This window comes from Pomacea canaliculata, linkage group LG5, assembly GCF_003073045.1.
Source record: "Pomacea canaliculata isolate SZHN2017 linkage group LG5, ASM307304v1, whole genome shotgun sequence".
In the NCBI taxonomy this organism is placed as follows: domain Eukaryota; kingdom Metazoa; phylum Mollusca; class Gastropoda; order Architaenioglossa; family Ampullariidae; genus Pomacea; species Pomacea canaliculata.
The window spans coordinates 2,020,414-2,046,555 of NC_037594.1; the positions used below are offsets into that span (position 1 = coordinate 2,020,414).

General features: G+C 36.1%; 2 protein-coding genes across 6 annotated transcripts in view; one reads left to right on the top strand and one right to left on the bottom strand.

The window, feature by feature from the left end:
- Positions 1-8,698, bottom strand: LOC112563576 (protein farnesyltransferase/geranylgeranyltransferase type-1 subunit alpha-like). Its single transcript, XM_025237647.1, has 8 exons — positions 8,464-8,698; positions 7,817-7,931; positions 6,346-6,450; positions 5,300-5,410; positions 4,793-4,954; positions 4,297-4,359; positions 3,749-3,923; positions 1-3,153 (listed from the first exon to the last, which is right to left on the bottom strand). Exons 1-8 carry the CDS (start codon positions 8,681-8,683, stop codon positions 3,037-3,039), a joined length of 1,068 nt encoding a protein of 355 aa, XP_025093432.1. The 5' UTR covers positions 8,684-8,698; the 3' UTR covers positions 1-3,036.
- The window catches only part of LOC112563574 (protein FAM160B1-like), a 23,398-nt gene continuing 5,952 nt past the window's right edge, over positions 8,697-26,142 (top strand). Inside the window, exons 1-18 of one of the 5 annotated variants that reach the window (XR_003099075.1) lie at positions 8,697-8,865; positions 9,296-9,374; positions 10,227-10,399; positions 12,389-12,493; positions 13,041-13,163; positions 13,487-13,624; positions 13,755-13,948; positions 14,446-14,637; positions 14,880-14,959; positions 15,775-15,884; positions 19,872-20,121; positions 20,566-20,614; positions 21,128-21,218; positions 21,519-21,662; positions 22,225-22,365; positions 22,537-22,640; positions 23,229-23,270; positions 25,060-25,986. Coding sequence is in view for 4 of the 5 variants with exons in the window: in XM_025237642.1 (XP_025093427.1) it covers positions 8,809-8,865; positions 9,296-9,374; positions 10,227-10,399; positions 12,389-12,493; positions 13,041-13,163; positions 13,487-13,624; positions 13,755-13,948; positions 14,446-14,637; positions 14,880-14,959; positions 15,775-15,884; positions 19,872-20,121; positions 20,566-20,614; positions 21,128-21,218; positions 21,519-21,662; positions 22,225-22,365; positions 22,537-22,640; positions 23,229-23,270; positions 25,060-25,071 (2,084 nt within the window). In the remaining variant the exon portion in view is untranslated. The remainder of the gene's footprint in view (positions 8,866-9,295; positions 9,375-10,226; positions 10,400-12,388; positions 12,494-13,040; positions 13,164-13,486; positions 13,625-13,754; positions 13,949-14,445; positions 14,638-14,879; positions 14,960-15,774; positions 15,885-19,871; positions 20,122-20,565; positions 20,615-21,127; positions 21,219-21,518; positions 21,663-22,224; positions 22,366-22,536; positions 22,641-23,228; positions 23,271-25,059; positions 25,987-26,142) is intronic. The other 4 variants (XM_025237642.1, XM_025237643.1, XM_025237644.1 and 1 more) reach the window with 4 other exon arrangements.

Consider the following 26,142-nt stretch of genomic DNA (forward strand, 5'->3'; position numbering starts at 1 on the left):
TTCAGTTTCATATTTTTTATTCTTGACAAATAAAAATGACAAACTGTTGAGAGAGTAGAAAAACTCATGTCTTTTCTTTTTTTGTCATCATAGTACAGTGGCCATACATATAAAAGTACATAGGGCACAACTTAATAGTTTGCCCCAAACATTGACAAAGTCAACTTGCTGCAGCTTATCCAAAGACATCTTCAATTAAGAGCATAACTGTCATGTCATAAAGCTTTTTATTGGCTCTTTAATGTCAAGTGAAACTGAATGTCAAATTGCATCAAAACTGCTATTTAGGATGGTGGGAAATGTCTTTTTCTGCTATGAACTATCCTAAAATTTTTGTTAAAGCTGGACTAAAGAGTGTTAAAATGACATGCTGCAAAAAAGGTTTACCCTGACAATCTCTCAAGCACCCATATTTAGCCCATCCACTTACTCCATGGCAACACAGTAAAATGAACTTTGCAGCCAGAGATTAATACAAAAGAAGTTAAAAAAAATAATTCAAACATACTTGGATAAAGTATTAGACAATATTTAAAGTTGTATATCTTCTGAAGAAATAAAAAAAAAACAACAAAAAAAAAGCAACAAAACAACAGACCTGCTACGAATAATAAATAGCTAAAATCAGTCATCAGGAACTTGCATGATTATAAATATACTAGAATCTGTTGATTCCTCCACACCATTATTTACAGCAAGACTCGCATGCATGCACACTGAAATTAGGAAAATTAGCAGAAAAATAAACACAAATTGTTCAAACATTTAGCTTAAAGCTTTAATAATATCTGGATTTATTTGGTTAAGGATAGTTAACTCCAAATATGTGGACAGATGGAAAGAACAGTCAAGTCCCAGCAGTGTATCAAAACAGAAGATAGAAGGAAAAAATGAGCCCCATGTATGCATATTTCCAGTACAGCTCTAACTGGTCACAGGTTTATTCAGTGGAAAGATCACTCTACTCCAGCTGGAAAAAAACTTGTGATAATTCACAAAAAAGTACAGACCTCTTACATGCTGATGGATCTAATACATGATTCATATACCAATGAATGCATCACAGCATGGGATAAATAAAAAAGCATATTGTTCAGCCTGAGCAGTCCTTGCAGAATTATTGGAGAATGGTATTTTAGCAGATAATGTGGTACAGAGAATGATTCTCAAAGAATCCTATTTTCAAATGACTGGCGATTAACTGATTTTGTCACTGCCAAAAATCTGAATAACTGCTCTCTGCTGGATCCAAGCCTTTTAAGTAACATAATTCTACCTGTATTTTGGAAAGAGGTCAAAATCTGATTTCTTATGTCACCAAAAAAATCTTCCTATTACGGTAACACATCATTAATATGCTTGAAGCTCTCCCATTTGCTGAATTATCAGCGACGCCATCAGAATTACGCTTCTTCTGTGCTCACTCCTGTTGCAGTGTTGATCTAGCCTTTTCTGGAAATGTATGGTGTACTGCTCAGAACTTAAGAGCAGTGAGTGTACTTACAATCAGCTTGACAATGTTCTAATGTTTTGGTGTGTATCTGCTGCTAACATTAGTTTAATTGTCTGGCACACTAATTGATGTGCATTTGTGAATAACAACTGATTGTCATTTTTGGATCATTTATGAATGCAGTATAAGCAATATGGTTGTATAGCTTGAAAAGTAGTATTGTGATATGTGAAAAATAGATCCAGAAGGTTTCAAACTGTTTTGGCCACCACTATCAGAATGCATCACCGAATATTTTTCATGTGGCCACTGTCACTTATAGTGTTGGTGATTTTTTTTTTTTTGGTCTTTATTCATCAATTAACAACTCTGCTATGTGCAAGGACTGAGTGACTATTATAGTGTAAAGATAGGCAACTGGGTCAATAAAACACAGTTCTCCTCCTCCCTACTCCTTTATTTGTAACATTCAACATCATATAAAAACTCATTCCTTTCACAAATTCACATCAGAACTACATGTTGTTCAAATAAATATTCATGGTTTTAGCTTTAATTACAGGTCTGTCTTTGGATAAACTTTATATTAAAAAAAAGAAAACCAACTGAAAAAAAAAATTTCAGTATGCTGGTAGATGTAGCAATTCTGATGTAAAAACTGAAGATGACAACTATGGCGTTAATGGTTATGACCTACTGTGTCACGTCTTCATGTAGTGTCAATGTCAGATTTAAAATAAGCATTTTTTGCCATTTGTTTAAAGATATGCACAAACATAAAGATCAACAACTCTTTCTTTGTTAGTTCATGCAAATATACAATCAAAACAATCCAAAAATATTTTTTATCACGAGCCATGGTTGTTAAAATAGAACTTTCTCTACTAGAAAAACAATTCAACTTCAGTAACATGTTAAACTAAAGAAACACAAACACAAGTGCTTGAAAGGAATACATCCATAAGACAAATGACAAAGGCTTTTATATTACAAATGTATCGTTTGTACTTTTTGATATATGCTTAAAACAAAATTAGGTCTATTCTCAATCCCACCAAACTGTTGATGTGGAAAATTTATTTAATGAGATGGATGATATTCTGTATGTGACAAGAACTGTACACATAATCAATTAGTCCCAGTCTCTTCGGACATCTCAGAAAGAAAGGGAGAGAACAGTTTGTCATAAATAGCAACAAATTTCTGCACCTGAAAGGCAGCTAGGGAGAAAAATACTGATTTACATCTACATAAGATTTACTGAGGTCTGTTTACTTAATAAAAAAAAAAAGATATAAAAGATCACACATGTTGACATCTCATTGCAGCAAATTTTGTTAAGTTCCCCTTTTCCTTGTCCCCCCTTCTGCAGAAAAGATAAATTATCAAATCACTCTATGCAGTCTTCAAAATATATAATAAACAATTAAAACATTTAAAACTATTTACTTACACATGAACATCACTGCAAACATATTATATAAAGTCATCTGCAGACTTGAGCGTAATATTCTTTTTAACAAATGACACAAGCAGCTGGAAGGATGGAGGTTACACAAGTGGTTACAGGCAGGCAAAGGTGGTCAAGAAGCTATTTCTGAGGGAGCTTCTTTGCCGTATTTAGTGGCGAGTGTGCGACTCACATATTGCCAGTACTCTGCACGAATGGTGTCAAACTCCTCAGCAAGTGCCTTGCACAGCTGCCAAATGGAAAACAGAAGACAACCTCATAACATTTTAGCATTCTAGTTCAATAACATATAGAAAACACTATCTTTAACAACAATATTTATGTGCATGTACCTCTCCTGGATGAGGAACTTCAAGGGATTTATATTAAAAAATTACTACAGCACCATCTGATAACCGCCCATTTAATAATAATAATAAAAAAAGTGAACACTTGGTCCATCCAACTAAAAGGAAAAATGTGTGTATGTGTGTGTAATGGAAAAAAAAATTGTTAAAAACAGGTGCTGAAATAATTTTTATTTTTAAGAAGTAAGTCTGAAATAAAATCTTAATAATAATTAATATTTTTTTCTAATGTTTGCATTCACATCAAGCAAAAGAGAAGAACTTTACTTGGCATTTAGTAATGAAAGTTTCTTTACGAAGGACCTTCACAGAAACAACAACAAAATCCCTAAAATTTTGGTTTACCTGGAGACCTCTGTTTAGGGTACCTTCAGAGTCATCCTGTCCTTACTTGTTTGAAAAGGCACTAATCATTTAGCAATGGAAGTTTCCTAAGATGGATGTTTATAACAATAAATTCCTAAAATAACGGCCCACCTTCAGAGCTTTGTCCAGGGTTCCTTCAGGGTTGTCGCATCCTAGCTCCAGTTTCTCCTCATAGATGTCTACCATGCAGGCCAACAGGTGTGGGGAGCGAATGGACTGATCATAGAGACCTTGGCAGAACTCCATGATGCCTGGGTACTTGCTCAGCTTTTTCTCCTGCACAACACTTACAGCACAACTCATCATCACTCCCAAAATAGATGATGTCAAGGTAGCACAAAAAATCCTAGTCTAGTTTACTTTGCATCAGCATGTACATCATAGCATGTACTTTTCCCAGCACTGCAGTGCGTTATATCTATTAAATATTATGAGATAACAGGGTTGAGTCTTCAAAACAGTGTTAATTCTTATAATTACCTACTTCATTATAATTTTTAAAAACACATACAGAGAAAGGCACAATCCAAGCGAGATCTCTTAAAAAACCTCTAAAGTCTAACCCAACAAGTTTATATCTCGACAGCAAGATGCTTTCTTCTTTTAGAAGTGTTCCTTAGTTCAAATAATATATAAAGAGGATTGGTAAAAATATTTACCCTTTCATGTAACTCCATGCACTCTCATTGCTAGGTGACTTTTTGATGTAGTCTTGTGCATACCTGTGCCACAGACAGTGCTTTGTTGTAGCATTCTCTTGCACTTTACTACTAGTAAGAAACTAATACTTTCACCTTACAGACAATGAATGTAGGAAATAAGCATTATCACCACTATATATGCTGCAATCCACAAAATAAGGCACAGTATTCAGTATGATAAAGAATCGTGTATAAAGTGGAAAGCAATGTATAGGATAACTGTAGCAGCACAGTTGCCATTCCACAATCAACAACATTAAAAGTCTGATCTTCTGGTACAAATTCAGACACAATGGTTTATTGTTGTTCATTGAAAATTTTATTAAAACCATATCACATATTATCCGCTTAATGGTCTAGATGCATTTAAGAAATCGCAAATGCAAGTGACTGGCAAGAAATGTTTATGGCATTAAATAAAAGAAAAGGTTTAGTAAAGGGTAAGTCTACTCACTTGACCTCCCTGGAAAGGACATCATCTGTAAAGCCAGTGGTGCTGGAAATGACAAAGTGCCGCTGATTCCAAGCTGAGTTATTGCGAAGATCCTCTTTGATGAGCTGGTCGACATAGTCCAATTCTTGGTCCCACAAGTTGAACGTCGGCAGTACCCACTGCCTACATTACGACCATGATGATGGCAAATAAATCAGTGCCAGATGTCAAAAAATATCCTACAACAATGCTCTTTTCTTGTATGTTGTGTATTCACATAGCACAAAATATATATATAAAAAAACCAAATATTTTGAACCCTTAGTAACTACTTGGACACCCTCAATAACCCAGAACTAAATTTATTTATTGTTAAAGCCTTTTGAAGTATTTTGTACGCATTCTGAGGGAAATAAGCTGTATGGAAAAGCATGCATGCCCTTCACACACACTCCCCCTACACAATTTAAAAATGAGATAGAGTAAAAACAGGGGTAGAAAAGCTTAAAGGATTTAAAAAATATGTACCTATGCTGCCAGGCATGATAATTTTTGGCATCATCACGTAAGATTCGTTTGGTAAATTCCAGCTCTTCGCTTGGGTCTTCAAGCCATTCCACTATCACCTTACGATGATGCCTTTTGAAATGTCATGACAATCAAACATGGGTGAGCAAGACCAAAGTAAACCCCCCAAAAAAAAAAGTCTGACATGTATACTTCTCATCTGTTTATAAAAAAACAAATGAAACAAGTGATCCTTAGATAAATTGTCATAATCAAAGTTTCTACATAAAATGATAAAGTAAATTAAAGGAGCTTAATTCTACATATTTTGTTACAATAAAAAGTATGCAGCATTCAGGGCTTCTGCTTACGCAAAAAATTGCGTACAGTACGCATTAAAAGTTTGGAGGACCCCTTCAATTTTCATCAATGGGGTCCCAGGGGACCCCTTCAAATTTGGGCTAAGAACAGATACAAATTTGGGTTAGTGTAGTGTCTGACATCGTAGCCCAATCTATTGTTATCCTCTGCTACATGGTGAGAGTAGCTTCCCTTGCACTGAGTTTTTTCCCTTACCGGGAAGAGTTAACCTATTTCCAAGATGTATATACAGCGTGGTTAAAATCATCGTCTCAGAAACGGAAAGAAAGTGAGCACCCCAAGTACAGTGAGCATAAGCTCATCACAGACTTCATGGCACAGAAATCTCGCCGTTTCTGACTAGACATTACAGTGCTTTGTGTGCCTGAAAGGCAGTTGAACAAAGTAGTTGATTTGTTGATTTTTTTTTTCACATTGTAAAGGGACCCCTTAGAGTTAGCCTGAGACCCCTTAGAGTTAGCCTGGAACCCCTTAGAAATCTGAAGAAGGGGTCCCTGGGACCCCAAAGAATTTATCCTTAGCAGAAGCCCTGAGGATTGTAATCTAACATTTTTAAAACCCACATTACATATATTAGTGAAGGAATATTTGCATGCAGATTCAAGCACAACACAAACACATGTGAAAGCATATATGATATACATATATAAACATACTCCAGGATCTCAACAAAAATTTTTTCATACCACACTTGATAGTTCTTCGGATGCTCCTCAATGACAGAACCAATGAACTTCAATTCTTCCCTTAGATCCTTGTCCAGCTCTCTGATTATCATTCGTCTGTAGTGCCTAACAATCAACTAGTCTTTTCAATATATATATATTTTCATACATTTCAACAATTTATAATTTATAAACAAGAGAGTGAATGGAAAAATTGAACAAAATTGTTAATGACATTCAGTGCTGAAGTGTGCAATAACTTTATCTACCAAAACTGCTACTTTTTCTATTATGTTACTGAAAGAATTTTTCCCTCGTAAATAAGGACTCGCTTAGCTGTTATCATGCTGAGAAATAAGCATATCTGTCAAATTATTTCCACATGCAAAAACAATCTATGTTATATCCTCTTGGACTATCATTTGTCTTTGCTCTTAAACTCTTTGATAGTTGTGTAAAACCTGTTTTGTTGTATGGAAGTGATTTTTAATCTCTTGATATTTGTGATTGGTTGCAACTGAAATTTCTGAAAATGATGTTAAATGTTAAAACTATCAAATCAACATGTATGATGTTGGATTGAACTGGGCATTTTTACTGTGTCAATTTTTGCAAAATGCAAGTTTCTGTGGTTTTGGTATAGGTTATGTATGGAACATAACTGGAACTAAAAAATTATGTTCTCCTGCTCCACTTGTACAACTTTCTATTTTATAGCCCAGTATGTAAACTATCCTGGTTTAGCTGTATATGTTCATTGTTATATGCCTTAGGTCTTTCCTCCATCTGGAAATTTGGCTATAGTTTTTATACCAATCAGTTTTAAAAATATTGTAATGTAACGCTTAAAGGATCAATTTCTTATTAGAATGGAAACAAGACATATATGTACAAATAAGATCTGCACCACTTACAGAATGTTTAAAAAATATTTTGGTTTTGAGAACTACTTAATGAGTTGTTTCCAGCTCAATTTAGATCAAATTTAATAAAATTTAGGTTAAGCTGCCATAAATTCCCTGTTCAGCAATTAAGATATAGCAATATACCTAGATATTTAAGAACAAGTCCACTGAGTAATCTGGGCCAGGTAGGTGATGAATTTTATTATATGTTTGTGTGTGCTCACCATTTGTTAACTTTTTCATGCTTCTGGTATATTTTGTGCATTATCAAAATAAATTTAAATTTCATCGGCTGATAATAAACCGAAAAGTATACTTATTAACTCACGAAAATTTATTCAAACTGCATTATCACTGTTTAAGTAATCCACATATATATATATATTTTGCCACCTGTTGTGAGATAGTTATATGCTTTCTTGGCCTTTTGGATAAGATCAAAGTGTGTAGTATATTTTTGATGTGTGATGCCAAGAGAATCTACAATTTTGTTCCCATAAAAAGCGGTTATATTTTTTAAAAAGTTCTATCACATCCACAGGACCCTTAAAAACAAGAAGTATTGGTTAAATCTGAGGATTTCTCACCATACTGAGTAGTTAGCAGGGTTTAAGTCTGCTGCATCCTTTGTCAGATGCAAAGCTCTGTCAGATTTTTCATCACTGGCTACTATGGCACGGAAGTAGTCATAAACATCTCGAACTGAGAAGGAAAAAAGTGAAAAAACATTAATTCTATATAATAATACAACAGTTACTACAAATATATCTGACTCGTGAGATTGTGTTGCGGAGTGAATATCAAGAAAATATCTGAACAAACAAAAATGCGCAGTCCCAAAAATGGGAGGGGCAGAGACAGAGCTCTCAGAGCTCTGGTCACATGCCAAGAAATCTGCAGGCTTCCAAGCAAGGTGAACTCCCCCGCGCAGCGTCAGGTTTACATCTACTCTACCAACAACAAGTGCGACCTGACCTCACAGCGGTGCCTTCATGAACGGCATCCACCGGTTCCAAAGATGTCCAACAAACATTTTAACGAATCTACGTCATAATCATGCCTCATGTATTACAAGAAATATATATCTACTTTACACCAATTTTCTTGTATCTGTCTGTAAACCAGGGCAGTTTATTTCAGTAACACTAACAAGACTACCTGCTTCCAGCGCTGTTTTCCGGCAACGCTTGTTCCGTCGAAGAAATACCTTTTTTCCAAAAAACAAATTACTCACACTTATCCGAATAGGCAATCTGTACAACAGGCTCTGGTCCATCGTCTTGGGGTATGGGTGTGACATCTTTCCATTCTGGTCGGTCCTTATAAGGTACCCACGTGTCTGAAGAGCATCCCTCATCTAAACTCCCCGACATGATGATAGCAGCCCTGTGGTGACTTCGATCTTTCCCGCTGGTGAAGGCTTTGCCCGAGTAGTTCCGAACTCCTACGAACATCTTCGTCTTCCGGTTCCGGACCGGAAACGAGGCGACTGCTTGAGTGGCAAAGAAATCTTCTGGCCCCGGTGGTCCAGTGAGCATTTCGTGCACTTAGAGGATGCTAACAGTCAAAATTTGTACAGATGAATAGAAAAATGTTTTCGAAGATAACAAATTTAATCCAGCAGGCTGTTGATACGGTAAGGAATGAACAGATTTCACTAATGCAACTTCGTGAATAACAGACGCAATCTGTCGTCTGCCACAGAACCACCAGTGAATCTTATATATACAGTGAGCGATTTAAATTGTAGGAAATTGGGAAAGAGAAGAGTGAAATTGAAGCTTTGTTTTTTTTTTCATATTTTTATCACTTTAATTACTCCCAGTCCACAAGGAATAGGTTTTGAGATGCAGTGTATTTTTATTGAAAGTGATGCAAACTTTGAAAGTTTTGTGAATGTATTTCTGTCAACATATATGAATCACGAGTGGACAGAAACCCAATATCGAGGCAGTTTGCGAGATTGGGTGTCTTTGCATCTTGAATTTTAGAAGCAGAAAATAAAAATCAGTAGTGTAAGATATATCATCTAAAACCTTATCAGCTTAATCAGCATTTTGTTTCAGTTTTCGACAAATGTTACACCACAAGAAGAATTTGTTTATCATTGGAAATGTGTTACAGGATACTTCGTAGACAATAAAGGTAAACAATTTTAGCAAGAACTAAAACTTTAAGCAATCTTTCTTTCTTAGGTTCTTGGTTCATTTCCTTATTCATGTCCATTTTCATTTTTCATTACCACTTCCTTAATGTGTTTTCATTCAGAGAGATAATTGTGATGTATATATATAATAGTTCTTGTGTACTGATGTATGAGATCAGTGTGTGCTGTGAATGTTATAAGTACTTTATTATTACACTTTTGATATGGCAGAAATATTTGTGTGTAAGGTTTCCACAGAGAGCCATAGACATCACAAGACAGTGAGATCATTGAGGCATAATTACTAATAACGAATATTTTAAATTTTAGTTGTACTCTGAGCTGCTATGATAGTGAATGTCACATGAAGTATTTGCAACTAGAGTGAAACATGTATTGTGTTATCGTTTTAAAATACTTATGTAAGAGGTCCCAGACAACAGATCAGATCTTGGTGTTATCAAACTGCGAACTTCCTTGAAGTATTTCCTTGTCTTGTTCTGTTGACTGGTAAATGTTATCATTTTGAGTGCATCACTATTACACATATTATATCATGGAAGGATTTATGTACTTTGGACATCATACAAGGAAATACTTATGCTTTAGTCATACATACCTAAAAGATTTTATAACATCGTACTAATGTATACATATTAACATTTATTGCATACATCTGTGAACAAACCTGTATTATTACCTCATATTATGTCAGTGTAATAGTGTACATTTAATACAAATTTGGAAAATATATAACAGCCTACATTTTTATATCGTGATCTATGTAATGTTTACCATGCATTTTTTGTACAATGGTCATTTTCTGTTCTGAATATAATTTGTTTTCAAAGATGGCCGCAAGCGAATAGAGGAAACAGCCATTGGAGGTCACGTAGATCGCATGTTAGAGATATTGCAGCATGAAGAGACAGAAGCTGTAGAGGTTGGAACAACAGGACCATGTTTAGAGTATCTGCTACAACATCGCATTTTGGACACACTATGCACACTTGGACGAACAGATGTGAGTAACGATTTTTTTTTTGCAAACTGCAAACTTCCACAATCCTTTTTTTTTAATGAAGAAAGTGCCCATCCCTTGTTCCTTGCCAACTTTCCTTCCTCAGTACTCTGCAGGGGTCAGATACACATTTAGCAGCTGGGTCAAGTGGGTGAAGTATGTGCGTACAGTGGTATTGAACAAGCTTTTTTGCACGCTTCTGCCTTCAGATTCTGGTGCTCTAACTTCTCAGCTGGTTGCTTCCCCAGGTGCTGAGTAGTTCAAGCTGGTCATGTAATGGGGCTGAGATGTCAAAATAATTATGCTTAGTGCATCTGCCTTTCAAACCTAAATAGACTATAGCTTGATCTTTGTAGTAAGAGTAAAAATTAATGACAGTTCCTTGTGCTGAAAATAAATTTCATTTTAATTTGAACAGTGTTTCAATATTTAAATAGGTTAAATGTCTTGTATTTTATAACCACTTTCTTGGTTCAATTTCATGTTTTTATAGCGTTCTGAAAAGTCTGTTAATGAATGTTTAGATAGTACCAAGGGATTTTTTTTTAAAGCTGTAAGTATTTTTGCTACACGGAGAACAAAACGCACATTATAGGACAGGTACTTGGAGGCATATTAAATATGCTCAGTACAAATAAGTAGAGAAATTTTATTTTGCATGTCAAAGGTGGTTTAAAAACTATTTGAATTACAAACTTTAAAAACTCTTCAGCTAGTTTGATCTGCGGAAAAGTTTATCCTGAGTATTCTTGATCTGTTCTTTCTGATGACTTTCCAATGACATAAACAACTACAGATCTAGACTGTAAATCTAGGATGGGGAAAAGTAAAATCAGGCTGTGCAGACAATTCTGATCTTCTTTCTGATCTGATTTTCTTCTGTCTACAGAATATTTTTAGGTAGAGTGATATCCCCTTGCCTAACTGGCTGGAGGGGACTATAGCTCTCTGTATTTATTGTTGTCTCTGATGATTTGTTGTGAGTTTCGGCTGTGTTGTTTGTTACATGCTTCTTCGTCTTTATGTTCAGTTGATCTGCTTGTCTGTGGCTTTATTTGTTTAACTATGGCCTTCTGTTGTCCCATCAAAAGCCAGCCACTTCGTAACGGCTTCTTTGCGCCCTTTGTCAGTGAGAAGTTTGCACCACAAATTTGTATACACATCCATGGTCCACGATGCAGTCTGCTTTATCATCTCTGCTTCACTGTCAATGTATCATAATTGTGATCTAGTGATCTACAGATGCTTTCATCTATAGACAAGACTGTTTCCATGTCTAACTCAATCTGCTTTTATTACAGATTCATAACGATTGTGTAGATCTGTACTAAAAAATCTGTAACTGGCCTCCATTTACCATTTGTGGCTGTTCTTAATTTTATGCTCCCAACTACCAACACTTTTCTCTATATAGTTATGTGTGGGTATATATGCATTTAAGTGTGTGAGAGTGTGTTGCATGCTTGTTTGATTGGTATGACTGTTGTAAAGTGTGTTATGTTATTATATTATTTTTCATAATGTATTATGAACTTTGTGAAATTTATGCATTTACTTTGATTTCATAGACATGTTGGATAATGGAGTACTGTGTTGAGATTGTCCGGTCAGTTATTAATCAGATAACTTAAATTTTGTCCCCTTCCACGCTTTATGCCCCTTTTCACTCATGTTGTCTTGGTTTCTTCTGTTTCTCACTGTAATGATTCTTATTATTTTATTTGCAAAGCGCCATGAGCTAGCTCGGTAGGCTAGGATATAGAGCTATATAAATGAACTTTGTTACATGTCAAAAAGACATGAAATAATTTACTGTACTTGAGATAAAGAGCTGGTGCATAATTTTTAACATGTTTGCGTTATTTGAAACAATTTCTGATCATAACATTAAGAATTTTTCTTCTGGGCTGAAGCATATGATTTAGAGAAACATGTACACGTCTTCACTGACATTGTTCCAACTGAGACAGGAATTATCATGTTTTGTTCCAGCAACCACCAGGCATGAAGCAAGTTGTACTTGCATTCTTCACTCGCCTCTTGTCCCGTCTTCGTCATCCTCTCTTGCCTCACATCAATGTTTACAGAGCTGTCCAGGTGTGTTGAGTAACACTGGAAATTTTACTGATGGCATATGCACACTATCATACACAAACAAGCATACTGTATTCTGATTGCTTTTATACAGTCATTATCACTCAGATTCATCACAAACACAAAGATAAAAGTAACCACATGTGGATGCATGCACGCACGTGTTTACACACACACATCCTGAGGTGTCCACATGCATGCACCCCTCCTTGCACCCTAAGACAGACAACACAAAGTGCATGTAAACTCTTTTTAAATTTAGCTATGTTTTCCCCTGCATTTGTCTAGCCTGTATTGTGAGAGATGTGGGAAGGAGTGAAAACCTATTGTTCTATTTTGCAGAATCAGATCAATAAATATTGCCAGCTTTTTTGACATAATACCAACAGGCTGATTTTTGTTGCTTACTTATGAACCTTAATGTGCATACACCACAAAGACTTTTGAACAGGTGTTGGGAAAGCTTGTAATGCAGATAATGCTTCCTGTAATTTCACAATACCCTACTAGAAGGATAGTGTAATTGTGTTTGTTTTTGATTGTATTGCAGAGACTTGTAAAGGCATGTGGAGAAGTGAAAGCTGCTCCAACAGAAAAGGAGGAAATAGAATTTCTGTGCACAGTCTGTGCAAAGATTAAATCTGATCCGTATCTTGTTAACTTTTTCCTGGAGGTATGTGGAGCTACCTAAGTTATTGTCAGATTTTTTTTTATTGCTTTTGCTGTTTCTGTTCCTTTTTCTTCAGCTTGTTTTAAGTTTAATGATTGGAGATCATGAGCTAAAAATTGTTTACAATACTTATTTTCATAATGAGAACTGTAAGAACTCATGAGTTAATATGCTCATCGTTAGGAGTAACTGAAATGTGTGCAAGGCTATGCTCCTTATATTTATTTGTTTGTCACTTTAAATGCAGAATTTCTGAATAAAAGCCATGCGTTCACTGCAGAGATTCACTATTAGTTTGGAATTACACAGTGAAATTTTCGTTGCAGAACTCTCCAAACAGGAGGCGAGATGAAAAAGGTGAAGCCATTAAAGGAGATGCAGTTACATCCCCTCCAAAGACTGGTAACTCTGCATCACTGCAGTTTGGTCTGGTTGATGCTCTTATCACCTTAGCCCAGAGTGAGGTAGGCATATCTGCAGCAAATTTTTAGTGCTGCTACGAAAAAGTTAACATTTTTTCCCCATAATTATTAATATATAGACCTTTTTTTCACATTTTCTGAAGTTTCCAACTTTGATATGCCTTGATTACAGGATGCCTGGGTTGCTGTAAAAGCTTGTGAGGGGCTGATGTTGTGTGCCAGTCTGCCTGAACCTACTGCTGCAGCCTGTCTTGTTGAGAGAACTGACTTTTGCCAATTTTTAGCCCATCGCCTGGTGACTCTTTATTCTGCCCTTCCTATTTCTGTGACTCCTTCTCTTATCGAAGGTGTAGAAGCCAAGTGGGGGTTAGTATTTGACTTCTTTACAGTTATGTATTAAAAAAAAAATTAAGAGAAAATATTTCATTATGCAGAGGGTCTATATCCTTTTAGTTAGTGTTCTCGACTTTGGAGCTGGTTGCATGTTCAAATGTCATTTAGTAAACTCTGTTCACATAGCGGTGACAGGTGTCTGACTCATCAGTCATAGTGTCAGTCATAGTGAAAGACTGGGAAAGCATGAAATGATGAATAAATTCAGTTTTGTGTTCACAAAGCTGTAAGTTTATACAGGGTTTGTACAGAGTTTTTGAAAGTGCGCAAAAGTCATAGAAATAGGAGAGAGGTTTTCCAGGCCTCAAAAAAAGTAATGGAATTTTGAGAGTCGGTAAGTTCTGGAAAAGTCTTTGAAAACTTACTCAGCCCCATGCCATTTGCATGAACATTTTCCACAGAATTGCAGAGAGAAAAAGAGGGATAACCTGGAACCATTCTATAACATATCTTTCTTTCTTTTGTCTTAGATTTGATACAGTTGGTGAGAAAGAAGAGGAGCAAGGCTTTGTGGGTAGGCGGCGTGTTGTGGCCTTTCTCTCATGGCTGGACTATGTGGACAGAGTGGCAGAGGCTGCTAACCCTACAGTAGCTATTGCTCTTTCACGCCAAGTAGCCCAAGAGCTGTTTCAGTCACAGATTGAGCCAGCTCTTTTGCAGACGTAAGTTATGATTGAAATTTTTTTGTAAATATAGCATAGAAAGGAAGTGTTGTTACATTTAATTAAATGCTTGTGCCAAGATTTATGTGGATGAGCACACACACACAGAGACAAATATACACCATGAAAGCCCTAACTTTTCAAGTGCCTTGCCAGACTGAAGAAAATGAATGTTTTCATAACTCTCAGGTACTTTTTCTGAACTTTTCATAATATGAACTATAGAAATTTTTTTTTTTCAGGGCTGAAGCAGGAATCATTGTTGCAACTGCATATTTAACAAGGTTCCTTCGCACAGTGTGCTCTGAAGCTTTGTTGAGAGGTAGTTGAGCCTTTTACTCATATGTTTACATTAATTTTTTTCTGTTGTATTTTATCCTGATAATTTGTTCTTATTTCCTTATTGTTAGAATAAGCTGCTGTAAACTCCTATGAAAGATAAATTTACCATTTAAAAAGTTACAGAATTTTTTTTTCTGTTCTTATAAGGAAACTTTTTTTAATTATCTTTTTTTCAAGTGTTTACATTTAGAGACAATACAGTTTGCAGATAATTTATAACTTGCAAAAAAATTTAAAAGGAGGAGAGAGATATTAATGGGCTGTTCAAAACAATGAAAAACTGATCATTAGATGGTGCTGTTCTAAGGGAAAAATAATGATGAAAATTTATTGAAAACTACTTTAATAAATCTTTAAACTCTTGCTGATGTGATAACAATAGCCATCAACACAAAAGTAATCTTTGTGAATGATCTTAAAATAAAAACGCAGTTAGATCTTGGAGTCTCTAAATTCAATACTTAAAAGTAAGAAAGGTATCCAGTATTTTCTTAATGTGGAAGAATTAACAAGAATAATAATAATAAAAACATGTGATTTATATAGTGCATAATCATGCTTATGAAGGAGCATGCTTTCAGCATTTAAGACATGGGGGTGCTAATTAATGAAATTAATTAATAAAAAAGTTTAATGAGAATAATTTCGCCAAAGGATATTTTTTCAAGAAGGAAAGAACTGTCATAGATTATAAGTAAATCTGTCTTCAGTTATAAGAAGAAAATTGTTACTATAATAGCTTCATTAATAAGAGACAAAATAGTATGGAATTATCTTTTGTTTCACATCTTGTAGAGCTGACTTACTTCATGCTGGGAAATGAGCGCACTCCAGAGAGTGTTGGTGAAAAGGAGCCTGTTTTGAGATATAGATTGCTGGAGCGATGTAACCATTTATCAGAAGAGGTGAGTGGGTGAACAGAAAAAGAGTCATAGCTGTTTAAGTTCTTAGCTTCTAGGTTGTGCAGTTGTATACAAATTTAACTTATAATTAACACTTTTAAAGCAGCTGTGATTAACAAGTGTATCAGTTTTGTTAAATAAAAATAAAACACCAGTCTTACACTGCAAGAGTAACAACAACAATGATTATCATTTGTACCTTTCACAATGCCTTTTTTCATAAATCTATTAGGAAAATGTTATGTTTAAGGAGTGCGTTTCTGTGGTCGATGCATCTTTTTATGCCTGTCTGCTGTTTTAAAATAATACAGTAGTACCTCTATATACGAGCATTCCAACCCTCCAACAACACCTATATACTCTATACTTAGAGTACCCCTAGCTTCAGTGAGGATTGTAAAATTGTGGGTTCAGATCTTGTCTTGGGGCACAGATCTCTCTGGGTATAACAGCTATCAAGGGTCTTCTGGGTGGTCTGGTTTCCACCTCTAGCTCTTCCGTGAAATCACCCCAGTATAATAAAGCCACAAGGGAAGCAACAACCAGTTCATGGATGGCATAACTTTGCATGGCTTCAATCCCTTAGTTTGATGTAAGGAGATTGTATGTGGGATTCGTGATACTGTAAAGGTTTCAGAGTTCATCATATGACTCATCTTTCATACACACATAACACATGTGCATAAATTAGTTTCACATACAAAGCAAAAATAAAGTATTCTTTTTGATAAAGGTAATCGTTGTTTGGTTACAGCAGCATACAATATATATATATCACAGCGAGATGATATAAAACTGTGCCCTGCGCAAGAGAGAGAAAGAGATCCGGTTTCCAAGAAAACTGTTGTCAAAGCTGCCGATTATATTATTTCAACTGAAGGGAGAAAACACAAAGGAAAAAAACAATATTTAATTCTTAAAACATTTTAGTTACATGGTAAAGGGGAAACTAAATTAAACCTTTAAAACTCAAGAAAAAAGTAAGACTTTCTGGAGCTTTCGGCATGCACCCACACGCCGTCTTGAGCAACTAAAAGCTATAAGTGACTGGTATTTTCAGTGCACATGACCTGGAGGCGAACTTGCGGTAAATAACTTGATGACCGAATGAGACTGTTGTAGACCGTTGTTGTCACCCTTGATCTCTCTTGAGGGAAGGCTTTGCAGCCGCGATGTAAATCGCCTATTTCACCCTTCTCTGGAGCCGCTGAGTCTCGCGGTCCAAGATGATGACATCATCTGGGGAGAAGACATTTCAATTACAGTTGACCGAAAAGGAAAGCAATAAGAAGCTGACCAGACTATAAAACTAGCATAGCATAATGAACGAGAAAAGGTCATAATAATTGAGGGAGAACTAGCATAGCGTGAAGAACCTGAAAATTGAACAGTAATTGAAGTAGAATCGTAAAAAAGGAAGTGAATACTAAAATGAAGGGTGGTGACTAAAGTCAGGCGAACGCAGTATATTCAGATTTCTGTGTTGATAATGGAAAATTATCGATCTCGACGTTCACTCGCATTTTTACATCCGTTAGACGTAAATCCACAGCTTTAAAGTGGGGGCATCAACCGGCGCCTTCTTGTTCTTTTGCTTAAAGACCAAAGCGAATACAAACTCTGAAAGCTCCACTTGTAGCATTAACTAGCATCTCGAACTTCAAACTACTAAAAGAAAGATTTTCGAGAAATTTAATGAAAACACTGTAGCCCACCTGTTTACGAACCGCAGTGACCCTAGTGAACCAGTCGCCTGCGCCCTATGCCTATAACAGCAAAGCGCATCTTACAAACATTCTCCCTCAGATTGGGTGGACAACAGGCTTGGGCCATCCAGAAGCCACCGAGACTGGTGGAGACCACCCCATCCCCTTTTTGTTTACTTTGTGAAGGAAAACGTAAAAAAATTTGATAACATTGCGTTCACTTTATTATGTTTCTTCTATCTACAGCATCAAACTGAGCTCTTGTGATCAGTTTTACGTTTTCAACAAAAGAGTAGTAGATATTTTTTTTCTGACTCACTGTGTTCGTGTGTGTGTGAGGGGGAGAGAGAGAGAGGCATTGCTAGAACTGCCGATGAATAAATTCTTTTTATACCGTTCGGTTGTTGCCGTCAGCGCTTTAAAGAATGTGATTTAAACAAATTCGAGATATATTAATGACGGTCGAAAGAAGGGAAAGAAATCGATGAATGCGACATGAAAAGTCTCCTTCATCCATTTCCCCAAACATTGGAAGCGAGCAGGAGGTGTCTGGAACACAGACTCGCTTGCCGCTAGGCGACGTCCGTCGAGGCCAGGAGCGAGTTAGTGGAAATGGTGGACAACACTGGTGGGCTACCAGCCTTGTGAGATGCAAACTTACAGAGCAAGTGCAGCCTCTCTTTTCTCTCTTCTCTGTCTCTCTCTCACACACGCACACGCACACAACGATGTTTGCAAGGTTAGCAACAAGAAATTTGTACACAAGTAACAGGAGCTGATAAGTTGTTTACCTGAAAGGGTACTCCTATTTACATCTACAGATTCAGACAGGAAAATAAGAATCGCCTGTATTTAGAGCAGAAAAACAGCAGTCACAAAATATAAATAACTAGATTAAAATGGGAAGAGAGTAACAGAAAAACATTAATGACTTTTAAGACAAATCTCTCAAAATAATGTAAGACGCTAAAGTATGGTTTACGAGCCCATGTGAGATGGAATTATAGGAGGGACAACAAAGAGTGGTTTGTGTCCTTGAGTGACGAATCACTAGTGGTCACTCGGACATCTGCTAGTGTGCCATGAGGAGTGGTAGTGGGTGGGTTGCGTAAAATAATTGTCTTTATTTGATCAAGGAAGAGAATAACACCAAATAACACATCGGTAAAAGAAATAACCGTCAAAATATTAGTTTTCCAATTTTTTTCTGGTAAAATAAGAATTAAAAAAAAACAAAAAACTCAGGGCATATTGTGCACCGAGTTTAACGCTTATTTTTAGTTCATGTGTATGTGGCTCAAAACTGAAAAATTTGACATTTATCTTCAATTTTCATATTACTTTTGTTTGGGGTTTTGAATATTAATCAAATATTTCCTAGGGGTGTGGGGCATGGAAAAGTTTGGAAACTATTGCGCTAAACTGAAACGGAACTAGAAATATTACAGAACGAAAAACTTGAAAATTAAAAAAAAGCCTATGTGCTAGAACTGTCACAAAGTGATGGATGGGCCTGCGAGACCGAGGGGCGGGAGGTGCATTCTCCCCATCAATGCTGCATCACGCCAGCCGCGCGACATGCGACACGGTAGTCAAGGCTGATGTGGCTTTGATCGTCATCCGTCTGTTTCTAGGGGCAGGGGAGTATAGGTGATGTTAGCGAGCCGCCGTGCTTTAGGAAACGCCACAATGTTACCTTGTCTGGACCCCTCCCCGAGAAATACCTTTTCAATGACCGCAAATCGGGCCCAGATTATGTGGCGAAATGCGTGACTCGGGCCTGAACAGTAAAAAGCTGAACAACCTCCTGGTCAGTTCTGATGTTTAACTCCACGAAATGATAACCGTTGCTGGAGCAAATGGTAGAAGAATCGTATGTATGACTAAAAGCAAGAGGCTTCTGGTCCTCATCAGATGAGACCGGAGACCATTAGTACCGGCGCTAATTTAACACTACCAACACCAACCGTAAAAGTGCTATGATGCCAATGGCATATTAATAGGGGAATTCGTCTCGGGGCGTCAGTTCTTTCCAAACTGAATGAGTCTAGACTTGTGCACTGTAGGCAAATGGAGCACGACACGACTTTAATTAACGCGGTTTTGGAAAGCTTGCTTTTTGCGGAATGGGGAAAATATTGGTTGGATAAAATTGAATGCACTAAGAATATGCCGCGTATCTTCCGTATCTAGTTATTGCGTGGTGTTGGAGTGTGTGTATGTGTGCGCGCGCGCGTGCTAGCGCACATTTTATCCTCTCTGCTCTCGGTTCGTCTTTGTGCAGGTCTGCCTTGTCACGTTACGTCTCTTCGACACGCTTCTGCAAAAAGAGGAAGAGCACATCTTCCACAGCATGGTGCTGCGAAATCTCTTGGGACGAAACTACCTGAAGACAGCCGACAACCAGGAAGGTCAGGCTCCGTCGGTAGGTCAGGGGTCAGCGGCTGGACCTGTAGAAGCATTGCCGGAAGGAGAGTCTCAGACCTCACCCACTGCCGACAGCAGCGATCTCGCACCACACCTACTTCCTGATGGTGAGTGAGGGTGGACCGACATGGGTTCTTATACCACAAACCTATATTAAGGGTGTGCCTTTGTACAGTAGGCGTGGTCGGGTAAACCTGATTTGCTTGTATCTATGTTTGAAAGACTGATTGAACGATTGCTTGTTTGCTTGCAATATAATTTTATAGCAATCTGTGGGTTTTTTTTAGCTTGGAAGAATTGTTTGGGAGAGTATCATTCATTGAAAACAAAACTGATTGATTTTCTGTTCAAAAATAGTAAATGTGTTTGAGAAAATAAATCTTTCTGCTGAGTCTTTTAAAAAAGTCATCTTTTAAATACATAATGCGTCATTATGTTGCAATGTTTTGTGTAATTTCTGAGTTGTATATATTTTGTAATTTTACATTCCTTGATCATTAACAGAGCCTTGTTTTGTAAATCTCAATGCCTTTTGTATTTACTTTGGTTAGCTGTACCTCCCTCCCCAACTCGTGCTGAAGTTCATAAAATTGTTAACAGGTAAGGATGAGAAAACTGAAAATATGTAACTATTTAAGCATCACTTTGTTTGGCATGTTCTTTTATGAGCATACTAGGGAGTATAAAGAGTATTGTTGTCAAGTCTGCAATTAGTGTTCCATGTCTTAAAATTTGTTCAACATTTTTCTTTGTCTACATGATCTACATTTTTGTTTAATAAAAGTTTATGTTGCTTTTGTATTAGATCCCCCCAAACTGCAACTGATAATTGTACTTGTCTTTTGCCTTATATTTGTGTGTCAGATGGGCATAAATTTTTAGCAAAGTAAGCACATACAAAGACACAAATTGCTTTGTAAATATGGTTTAGTAATGGTTTAATAGATGTATTGGACTTAGTATATTTCTAATTGCAAAGTTGTGCAATATGACAATGAAACACATTTAGGATAAAGTTGTTAAACAAAAATTTTACTACTGAAGAGTAAAATAAACAGACCAGTTGAAAAGAACGTAGGTCTTGACAAACATCATTTCCACTTTTCTTTTAAGTTTCCTGTATCTGCTACCTGAGGAGGCCAAATCGTCATATGAAACAGCAGATAGCAGTTATGACATGTATTTGAAAGATGCCCACAAACAGGTTAGATGTTAAGACTTTGATAAAATCTGCATTTCTTATAGATTTTCTGATATATTTTTTACTTTGCTGCATTCTTGTGCATTTGGATTGTACTTTTGGATGTTTGAGTTTAGTGATTTAAACAGTAACGTTTTCATAGAAGTATTTGTGCGTGTGGATGTGTGTATGCATGTATGTGTCTGTGGTTATGTGTGATTTTGCAAGGAATGTGTGTGTGTGCTTGCATGAGAGTGAGAGAGAGAGTGTGAGATATGTTGAATAATTATTGCTAAAGCATAAATCTGTGTGGTGTACATGTAGTATGCTGGCCTGGAGGCCATGTGTAAGGGTTGGGGATGGCCGACTCGTGTGAAGCAGTACCCAGAAGAATTCAAGCAGCAGACATTCTTTGAAGGTTCCTTCCTTCGAATGCTCTTCAACAAGTTGGATGGGATGCTTGATCAGGTTTGTGTGCAGTGCATAAGAGCAAGTGCTATAGAAATATCAAAAATATATGAGGAATATTGGACTAGAATTAAATATATTGCGTGTTATAGGTTCTTTCTGTGAGACACATATAAACATGTTAATAGATCAAGAAATTAGAAAGCATTCTGGGATTGTTGAGAACATCGCTGAGGTAAAGCCTGATTTTAACACTGCATCCTAAATATATTGAAAAGGTTTGTGGAAGAGAATGGAAAAGAAAATGCCTTCTTGTCCCCTGAGACACTATTTGATTTTACAAATGTCAGTGATATTATTTTCTTGGTGTAAAAGTGATTTATGCTGCTTTTTATGGAAGCAATCAAGGGATGGCATTATTCTTTAAAGTATTATTTTAATGATTAAATGGCATAATGTTATAATGTAAGTGCTTTTTTTAAATAAACTTTTTCTAGATGAAGCTTAAAAAACTTGCTTGGTTCAGATATTGATTCATGTACCTTTTTTTTTTTGTTTTTTGTTAAATACCTTAGCATGGATAGTGGCAGGCTGCATTCCTTCCAACAATATCTGTTTACAGAGTCATGCTGTGAATCTACTGGTAACGGGACTGGCTGCACGTCTAGCTCTTATTCCTCACCCAGTTCTCCATGAATTTCTGCTTGATCCATTCCTTCCTATAGCACCTGGAGTTCACACCCTTTTTACAAAACTGACAAAGGTAAACAACAGCTATAGTTTGCTTTCTTGTAATCTTGATTTAATTTGAAGCTTGTTAGTGTGTTAGGAGACATTACACAGTTAAAGTTAAGTACACTGTGTTTCTAATTTCGACTGTGGAAGAATTTTCTTTAAGATCATGCCATTTCTGATACACTGTTAATGTTGTCAGGTGTCCAACGACCTTCGCTCTCATATGAAATGTGAACCAGACTTCTGTCAGAAGCTATTACTGGCACGAAAGCAACTATTAGGAATCACATATAATATTCAAAGGTATGTCATATAGGGTGTTAGCTTGCAGTGACTAGAGTAGAATTCTTCTTTAATATGATCTCAATAGCCAGAATGTTTTGCACCCACTGTTATCTAATAAAAAGTATAACAGAGTATCACTTAAATCACATAAGGAATATTATTTTATTTATACCTGCTTGATGGAGTTTACTGTCTTCTAAAACGACCTTTTTCACTCATTTAATCACTGTTGTATCTTTTTATTTTTAACCTTAAAGTTTTAAAAATATTTATTCAGAATTTTTTTCTACCCCTTCAATCCCTTCTTTTCTAAATTGCTCAAATATTTTTTTCATTCTTTTCTGATAACATTTCATTGCATGTTTCATTGTAAATGTGTCTACTGTATACAATGATTTGCTTGTTATTAACTTCATTGTAACATTTTTTCTAAATTTCTACTTCATATTGTTTATTTTAAACAAAATTTATCACTGAAAACTTAATTTTGCATGTTGTTAAATGTCAGTCTTTTGTAATGTTTTCTGATTGCAATTCTGACTGATATTTTGACTGTGGTGTTACTGTGTGCTCTATAATATTGTAGCCATATTATTTAACTGTCAGCTTTAGAGAATCACTGCCAGTTAAAGATGCTGATTACATGGGGTGAGTTATGTGTTTTCTAGAGAAAAGAATGATTTGGTTTTTTTTTCAATTTGCCTTTGCTTGATTAGCCAAAGACTTCTTCCTTTTGATTTTGTTGTGGCTGCTTTAAATTTACTGTTCTGAAGCAGGATATAGCTGAATGTAATCTTTATCAGGCAGGTCTCTAGGGGAAACAAAACATTTTGTTAGGGAGATTTATTACTAAGCATGTTTTGAACTCGCTTTTGCTTTAAGCTTTTAATGAAATTACTAATTACATAAAGTGTAAGATTTGATTTTTAAATAATGAAAATTATTTCCAAATTAGAGAACAGGAACTGCTTGACATTTTGTCAAATGACTTGCATGAAAACTAGACAATGGCTATGGGGTATATGTTGCGAAAGACATATATGTTGACTAATCCATCATCACTATATCTGCCACCACCATTACAACACTCATTCACACCACCCACATCATTTGAGCATGGACGAATATCTCTGGACCACATGCCCATAAATTTTCAAGAATAAGGCCACTGTTTGAATTTTCTTCCAGTTTCACTGTCCACATAAAGAGGGAAAATAGATGATGTGAGCTCTTGTGTTGATTGAGGTACAAAAGCTCAGAGATTAGTTCTTGTTGTATTTATGGTTTATTGGGAAGTGGATATTGACAACTTTGTCCCCTACGAAAAAACAACAACAATGTAATCAAGCAAAGAAAACTTGGTTGCAGGTGTACTGTTGACATTAATAATTTCAGCAGGGCTATAGATATTGGTGAGACCTGATCGACAGCTTTCCTTTTGAAACTAAGCGATGGTATCAGCAGACCAGTGGTCCAGAGATATCAGTATAGCTTTTGGCCACCAATGAACTTACTGTCCTTTAGGAGTGGTCCAAACTGTCCTTTTGAAGCCAACCCAATTATATATGATAGCTTTAACCTGTTCCCCTACTGATGGGGTTCTTTTTCCTTCGAACAAAATTAATCCTTCCTATGCTAGCATATTGTCTGCTTAATGCGTTTATCTAAAGTGATTGTTCATGCACATGGTTTAGGACCAACAAAGAAAACTAATATAGAAAATAATGTCAGCAAAGCAAACATTTTGAGATCATCTAAAATCATAAATGTTGTCAAACATAGCCAGATCATTTACTCTGTATTTGTTGTATGACAATATTTTTTGCTGTTTTGAAATTCACTAGTAAAAAATTGACAATTTTGAAATTTACTCACAATTTTGTATTATTTTGTATTATTTGACTAGTTTATTACTTTTGAGTGTTTGTCTTTTAAATTTCTTTTAAACAGAGTTCTTAATTCCTATTTATATTTTGTGCTAAAGGTGAGTCAGATCATTTGTTAAATGTTACAGCAAAAAATGAGGATCTTGATGGAGATGAAATTATCATTGCGAAGAAATAAAAATTAGTGTGGTTTGCATTTAGCAGTTTACTATATTATATTCTAGTGAAGAACCTCAACATTTAAAAAAATTCTTTGATACCATAGAAAGTAACTCAACCTAACAAGGAGATTTACTTAATCACAAGCACATTTTTTCTCATAAGTAAAGACTCATTTTTTTTTTATTAATTACATAATCAGTTACTTTTTCAGTAGTGCAGATTTGCAAATGCTTTTGACAGTGCTATACTTTGTTTGATTATTTTCTTAATGGTAAGAGTTTCTCTCTCTGTTTTTTCTGTCCATCTTTTCAGTATAAAACGTTCATTGTTACACCAAACAAGAAAATTAACATTGTTTATTCTATTCATTCTCTGTTTGGGGATTTCAGTGTACAAGAAAGGTAAGCCCAGCTGTTAGTGATACACACAAAGCATGTCGTTGAATGGTCCTTTTTTAACACGTATATGAACTATCTGCCATTTTGTACACATATCAAAGAAGAGGAAGAAATTATATGCATGGTCTCTGTCAGAGTTTCAATTCTCAGAATGTAGAATGTGGATTGTGCAGTGAGGAACTCTACAAAGAATGTAGGTGCCAGAAAAAATGGAAGAAAAGTAATGAGGTATAAATTTTACTAGCACACATCGTTTTTTTAATATATTTGATCCAGGAAGAGAACGGGGTAGGAGAATGTAAAAAATATTTTCACAATCGATATTCTTTTCATATCGCTATTATAACCTATCACTTGAAATCGAGCTTAAACAGCTAGCATGAAAGCAGTATCTATCAGTGGTATGTTCCTTTCCTGTTATTATTGGCATGGCAGTTCGATGGTTATTTTGTTTTTATTACTCTCTTATCTACGCATGCCTGTCCAGAACACTGATTTGCTGTGATACCGATAACAGAGCGTGCCAGTAGTGCCTGCGTTTTCTTCATAGAGCATGCCTTAGTGGTATACAGGCATGCCCGTGAAATTCTTCTGCTTTTATCATTGGTACAGTAGTCAACTGTTTAGTCTTCTCATAGGCACAACGCCGGTAACCGTTCGTTATTATCTTCAGTACCCCTGATCTAGATCAGTTATTGTTGTTGTTGTTTTTTTTGTTACCTTCGGCATGCCCATCCTGCTCTTGTGCTGTTATCTGTGGCATGCCCACTCATGACATGTGACATTATCATTGGCATGCTCGCCCTGGTTTCGGTAATACTTCAGGCTTACTTCAGCAAGACCTATTTTGCTGTTATGTCGGCATGCTCACCTGTGATGTGATTTGCTCGCATCGTTTTGCTGTTTTCACACGTGTTCGTGAGTACCAACATTCTCTTTCATCAAATAATAACTTCAGTAATAACTTTGCATGGAGGAACATCCACAGAGATACATTTTATTTTTTTTACAGGGCTGTCGATCGGTTGGTTTCTTCCCTCTATCGTGCGTGTGTGTGTGTGTGTGCGTTTGATG

Coding starts and splice junctions, on each gene's coding strand:
- LOC112563576 (XM_025237647.1), bottom strand. CDS start 8,683: ATGTTCGTAGGAGTTCGGAACTACTCGGGCAAAGCCTTCACCAGCGGG. Junction 5,411..6,345: donor CCGAAGAACTATCAAGTGTG/GTATGAAAAAAT, acceptor ACATTTCAAAAG/GCATCATCGTAAGGTGATAG. Junction 4,955..5,299: donor TATCATGCCTGGCAGCATAG/GTACATATTTTT, acceptor GTCGTAATGTAG/GCAGTGGGTACTGCCGACGT.